General features: G+C 34.0%; 1 protein-coding gene across 1 annotated transcript in view; it reads right to left on the reverse strand.

Annotated features, from left to right (window-relative positions):
* Positions 1 to 7,141, reverse strand: part of POLQ (polymerase (DNA directed), theta) — a 147,229-nt gene that overhangs the window by 116,095 nt on the left and 23,993 nt on the right. The window contains exons 10-12 of the mRNA XM_012639541.1: positions 5,582 to 5,724; positions 3,404 to 3,611; positions 2,923 to 3,065 (exon numbers count right to left, since the gene is read on the reverse strand). Of these exons, the coding sequence (XP_012494995.1) occupies positions 2,923 to 3,065; positions 3,404 to 3,611; positions 5,582 to 5,724 (494 nt within the window). The remainder of the gene's footprint in view (positions 1 to 2,922; positions 3,066 to 3,403; positions 3,612 to 5,581; positions 5,725 to 7,141) is intronic.

Genomic DNA, 7,141 nt, shown 5'->3' on the forward strand with positions numbered 1-7,141 from the left:
AATCTTCAAAACACTCCTGAAAACCCCAAAATTAAACTGAAACAAATAGAAAAACATCTCTTTTCATGAGCAAGGCAACCCAACATAAAAAAGGAAGATGTCAGTCAGTTAAGGTGGGACAATTCCTTCAACATATGAAAAAAAACGTTCAAATTTACCCATATTAAAAATGTAAATTAAAACTATACTCAAAAATACAAAACCTTAACAATATATTCCATTTCTCTATTTGTAAGGTTGTGAAAAAAAAAACCACTCTCATATATCACTGATAAAATTGGAAAATGATACAAACTCTATGGAAGGCGATTTTGCCAAACCAAAATCCCTATGCCTTTACACTTTACCCCGCAATCGCACTTATGGGAATCTTTCCTAAAGACACACCTCCATAAAACTAAACACTATATACACCAAGTTATATACTGCAGCATCATTTGCCATAACAAAATATTGAAAACAATCCAAACGTACATCAATAGGAAACTGAAGGAATAAATAACAGTACATCCACCTACACAATGGAGTTATACAGCTATAAAAAAGAATAAATGCCCAAAGTATACCTAAGTATTTGTTTAATGTTTATACTAGACAATAAAATTGCTGCACCCCACATGAGAAAGAGGCATATTATTAAAGAATGGCTACTGAATTGTACACTTTTGTCTAGACATTGAAAAAAGCATATTACATGAACCCACTGCTCTAAATATTCAAACTACCATCTTCTGACAATGCTGTCCAGAGAAGACATTAAGAATGCATACCAATAAATTAGTTCAGAGGCTGAGTAATTTTTAAATAAATGATGGAAATAAACAAAAAATAAATAAATAAATGAAATGACATGAAGTGATTTCCAAGATATATTGTTAAGGAAGAAATGGAAGGTATACAATAATGTATATAGCATGCTATCCTCTATATAAGAAAGAAGGTAAGGCAAAAACACGTGTGTTTTCTAATTTTTATAAAATGAAACAAGAAGAGATACATCAGAAATGAAGGCTAACAGTCATGCATGAAGGTGGATAGAAATGGCATGCAAAAGATAGGCTTTCCTGACTATCCCTTTTTATATAGTTCTGACTTTTGGATCATGTAAATGTTTTAAATATTCAAAAAATAAAATAGTACATGCAAACTATAAATGTTTTACTTAACTTAAAACATAAATCCATATTTACTTGCCAATATTTTGAGCAAGGTTCAAGGCCTTGTGAGCATGAGTCTGTTGATTAGAATTTACCATAGTTTTCTTCGTTAAACCCTACCAACAATATGTTGCCTGAGAAATCCAGTTTGTTTTGTAAAGTGAAATTAGAAATTAAAGATAACTACAAAATAATCTTTGAGCAGTATCCTTCTGGTTTTTTTCCTATCTAGATCTTTATAACTTTTTCTCAGAGCTCTTACAGTTATTTCACCTATTTCATCAGCAATTGTTTTAGTAACTTGCAAATCAACCTAATTTTCACAGAAGTAAAATGTCATAACCAAATTTGGGAACAAACGCAACTAACTCTTGAAGGGCATACAACTCAAATGGTGAGAGAAGCACAAGAGACCACTAACAATAAGCATTCAGCATACCAATTCCTACCATCAGTCTTTATGTTTTTCAGAGCGAGTAGGAGTAGTTAGGTGATTTGCCAAATGACTTTATGTAATTTTTATGGGAAAATTTACTGGAAATAATAATCTTAATTAAATATTTACTAAGATATGAAACATTCATCAAAGACTATCAGCCCTCAGGTGGGTACTGTTATCTCTGTTTTACAAATGAGGAAATGGAATCTTAAGAAGTTAAGTACTTACTCAAAGTTATACAGTTATTAAGTGATGAGCCCAAAAGTTGAAGTAAGGTAGTCTGACCCTTAGAGCCCATAATCTTAGTCTCTATAAATAAATGAGACTTATTTTTAAGGCCAGGATAGATGACTGGTAAGACCTACTTTGAGATTCCTTCTGGCCACACTCTACAACACAAAATTTTGAGCCCATTATCACCTGTTTATTACGCTTGTTGGTAAGAAAAAAAAAATTGGCATTGTCTAGACATTTCTCCTCTGCTCACTATATAGTGTTTTTCATTGAAACACATTTCCTGATAAACCTTCTTCATTCTAACGAGAATTTCAATTTTATCTACCTCCCTTACTTGCTTATCAAAATGCATGCATCTGCTCTTAATGGACAAAATTATTATTTCTGGTCAGATTCTTGCTTGCCAGATAATATGGCCTCAAACTCTACTGTATCCAATTCTTATCAACATCTTTGTTATAAAGAATAGTACTCATAGAGAATTGTCCAATTTAAAAAACTTTTAAAATTCCCTACTGCTCTTATTATAGAGATTTAATCAACCACATAAGTCCCAAAGTGTCTTTTTAGAACTAAAGTTCTCTTAGTGAAATGCAGTGCTTTTCCTAAACTTGTTTTGCTTTTCATCTTATGAATATTGAGACTAATCAAGCGTCCCTCTTTGCTTTAGTTGCTAGAAAACTCAGAATCAAAGTTGGCAACAGCAACCATACATACTTAATGGCATGCACGTTTATATACCAACCTTTCCTTCGGTTTTACATTATGATCTTATCTTTAATTTCCTATATCCCACTGTCCTTTGCTGTTCTTTTCTATATTGCGGAATTTTTTTTTTTTTATAAACCATCTGAAATCGTTTTTGAAAGGAGGCTGGAGAAAATAGATTAAAAGGTCATTAGAACATTTAGCTTGTTACTTTGAAATAATTCTCTTCTTACCTCTTCTCTATTCCCAACATTGCTAAGCTAGTCAAGGAAAACAGACAAGGTGTTCCTTTAGTATGGATATCTTTGATGTTCAGGATTCTACATATATGTTTTTTCTCCCCATTTTCACAAATATAATTGTTAAGAAAACAGCACTTACCAGATAGACAATATGAAGGTCACTCTCTAAAACAAAGCCCTTCATTGCTCTTTGGAGGTCAGCAAAAATATCTAAAGTATCAATCGGGGAAAGTGAAGAAGAAAGAGTAGCAGAGCCAAGATGTGTCGGATGATACACCTTCCCTGATTTGAGGGTTGGGTAGGGGAAATAGGAGAGCAAATGTTAAAAATAAAATAAAACATTGTCTTTCTGTATTCCATAATTAATTCTCTCAGCTGATAAATTTTATAAACAATACTTTATCCAACGCATGGAAATCTATGAGCAGGCTCTATGCTAATCATCCGAAGTTACTGAACACAATGCTGACTTACTAAAAACAAATTGATACACTGCTTAAAAAATAAATTTCCTTTTATACTACTTGAAAAGTCAATTTCCTTTTACCGAGCAGTCTTACACACTGTAAGTCACTAAAGATAAAAAAGTGAGTAAATTATAACTGAGAAACCACTCTTACCTTCTGTTCTACCACTGGTTTCTGTAATCTGGATAAATTCATTTTCTAATAACCACATCACACAGGCTTCAATTGCTCCAAGTTGAACAGAATCTTGATTTCTCTGAATTCTTTGCTTCCCCCCTTCTTTCATACTTGCAGCCAAAAATGTGCAAGAAGCATAAGTCTGCATATCTTCTGATGTACTTGCCACGCCACCAACTATTATCTGATACAAGATATTTGAAAATTTCTATAAATTTTTAATAAGACATGCAGGTCCTCTTGATATAAAAGAAATGAACTGACTCTATTCTCTTAACATATTCTCAGAATCTTGATGTAGAGACTCTTTATGAACTCTCCCATCATCACTCATTGTAATTGCAGGTAACACCTAATGACAACATGAAAAGTTCTCTTTAAAACTAGTTATTCTATTTTTCTTAAAAAGAAAAATAAATGAGTCATTACCCATCTGGAATTTTGGAACTAACAACATATATAAAGGAGGTAGTGATGGCTCATGTCCATGAACCAAATCAGTTCTTTTCATCCTTCCTCCTGAAGTATATGTGCATGCAGGAATACTAATATTGAATACTTCCTACCCAGAAGAGGGGTGGGAATAAGTGCAGAAAACGATGAAGTCAGTTGTGCCTTGTGGATATCATTTTCCCATAACTATCCTATTATATATGCTAATTTGCCCCTTGCCTTCTTTAACTTTATATCGGACACATATCAAATCGTCATAAACAGAGCTATTTCATTCTTTTTAATGACCACAAAACATGATTTTACTATAGCCTAATTAGTATTAATAGTATTATAGGTTTTTCCAATTTTTTTCTTATTACTAATAGTCCTATAACAAACATTCCTATACACTTAATTTGATGTAATTTCACAAATATATTCCCTAGGTATAATTTCTAGATGTGAAATTGCTAGATAAATGGGTAGGTACAGTTTTTATTTTAGGAGGCTATAGCCCAGTTACCCTCCAGAAGAGTTTCTGAAGTGTATGAAAAATGCCTACTTTCTACATCCCTACCTATGTTATCAAGTATTTTCTTTTTTATCCAAACTGAGAGTCGAAAGGTCAAAAAGAATATGGTTACAGGTACCAGTATCATTAGCACTAGTACCAAAACCAATACCAAAGCATTCTGGTATACGCACTGGAAACTTTTCTGAATGGACATATGAAACACTTAACAGGGATTACCTTTGAGGGCTCTAAGCAGAAAAAAGGTTTTATTTTTCACTTTAGATTTTTCTGTATTGCTAGAAGCTTCTAATCATGTATATGTGTACCTGGTTTTATTTTAATGTCAACAGGTATTATCTGGATGGAGGAACTAAGGTCCATTTTTGTCACCTTTTCTTTAAATTCAGAAAATGATAAAAAATAAAAAGGAACCACCTGGCATTTGGTTTTTAATCACTGTTTTGAAATGGATTGCTACAAAACTAGCTGTATTAAACTTAAGTTGTATATTCATATAAATATATAAGAGCTCTCTGGAAAGTATCCAGCCATGCAGCCATTCTCATTATATTAACAATGGCTAGATACTTTTGGACAGGCCTCGTATAGCTATATACAGTCGACCCTTGAACAACACAGGGGTTAGGGGCCCAATGCCCAGGACAGTTGAAAATCTGCATGTAACATTTGACTCCCCAAAAACTTAACTGCTAATAACTTACTATTGACAGAAGTCTTATTGATAACACAGTCAATTAAAACATATTTTGTATGTTATATGTATTATGTACTGTATTCTTACAATAAAGTAAGCTATAGAAAGGAATATATTATTAGGAAAATCATAAGAAAAAGAAAATATATTTACTATTCATTAAGTAGAAGTAGATCATCATAAAGTTCTTTATCCTCATCATCTTCATGTTGAGTATGCAGAGAAGAAGGAAAAGGAGTTGTTCTTGTTCTCTCAGGGGTGGCAGAGATGGAAGAAAATCCACATATAAGTGGACCTGTACAGTTCAAACCTGTGTTGTCCAAGGGCCAATTTTACATAAATTCACATATATATAGAAAATAACTATAGATTCAGACTTGGGAAGGCTATAAATAATCTTATAAAGAAACATAAAGCTAAGATTTTCACATACTTACGTTTTACTTTAGGTAGAAAAGAGCAAATAGTAATTTAATGAACTCTCTCTTACCTCCAGAATAGCTCGTATCATGCTAGCAGTTACTTCTTCTCCTTCTCGTCTTTGCAGACAGCTGCGAACAGGTTTTAGAGATCCCTGAAGTAGAGCTATGCCTTTTGATTTCTCAGAATTCTTGCAAACTAAGATACTCTCACCTAAAACCAAAAGATATGCATTTGCAAAATCCCAATGCATTTCCATAAGATACCTGCTAGAGAGAATTTAAGTTTTTGTTTAAAAGTAGGTAAGAGATGATAGTTGTTGTTACAGTAATAAAATTAAGGCTAATGTTTTTATTTTTTGAACTTTGGACAGAAGGCGTCAGAATGTGCTACTCCAAGTATCCCAAAATAGGCCACTTTAGCATAAGGATTATTTTGAGCTGAAAGCCATTGGGAAGCAACAAACACAGAACCCTTTGTCCTCTTTCTATCTGCCTAAAAGCAAGACTAAATTTTCCTTTGTAAAGATATTTCCCCTTCCTTTTCCCATACTAGGCGAACAACCTTTATGACTGGAGACAAGATCGGTACTGGCTAGTCTGATGGTTGCAGGTTATCAGAATTCATTAACATTAGTGTCACTAAAGTTGGTATTCAATCCCCCACTGCTAAATTTGACTGGCTAAAAAAAAATAAAAAGATCGGTACTGAGCTTGGTCTGCACAAACACACACTACTAAAATAACCCTATCTTTCATTAGTTTCCCTCATATATTGACCTTCTCATAATTTACTGCTCCTAGAAGCCCAAACACTTTTTCCTTTGTCCTGTCACTTCTTCACAATTTATTGCCCATTGTTAAAATGTTATATAATACCCCCAGGTCTAACAGCTTTTTAGGTTTTCAATTATTTTCTGTGAAGGGCTCCATGTATATAAAAATTAAAGTATTAATATCGAATAAAGTTTATATGCCTTTTCTCCTGTTAATCTGTTTTTTTCTTCTAAGCATAGCAGCTGGTCCTGTCGATCTGGAGCAGCAACTCCACCTAACCTCAGGGCCTAGCCTGCAACACTGTCCAAGTACAGATCTCAAATAGGGGTACCACCTAGCCAGGAAATACACCCTGAAGCCCAGCCTGATCAGAGGTGATTGCAGTGCCCAATCAGCAACTCTTCCTGATTGCAGAGCTCAGCCAGTGTCTCACCTGACAGTAGAGCCCAGCCAGTAGCCCCACCTAAACTCAGAACAACGGCAGCAGCCCAGCTATCTAGAGAGCCAAAAGCAAGCTCTGTCTGCCCTGGGTTGTTACCATAGCCCATCCAGAATCATAGGCTAACCTAATTATTAATAGTGAAGGTCTATCCCTGTAAAAGCCAGTAGAAGTGGCTGTCTCCTCAAATACATAGATATTAACACAAGGACACAATGATTACAAAGAATCAGGAGATCATGACACCTCCAAAACTAACAAATCTCCAATAATGGACCCTAAAGAAATAGAGATCTATGAAATGACAAAGAGTTCAGAAAAATTCTCTTAAAGAATTTCAGTGACCTACAAGGATATCTGGCTAAAAAATTAAGTAAAATTTGGGAAACAATACACGGACAACACTCTGAGAGGC

This window comes from Propithecus coquereli, unplaced genomic scaffold (assembly GCF_000956105.1).
Source record: "Propithecus coquereli isolate 6110/MARCELLA unplaced genomic scaffold, Pcoq_1.0 Scaffold10, whole genome shotgun sequence".
Taxonomy (NCBI): Eukaryota; Metazoa; Chordata; class Mammalia; order Primates; family Indriidae; genus Propithecus; species Propithecus coquereli.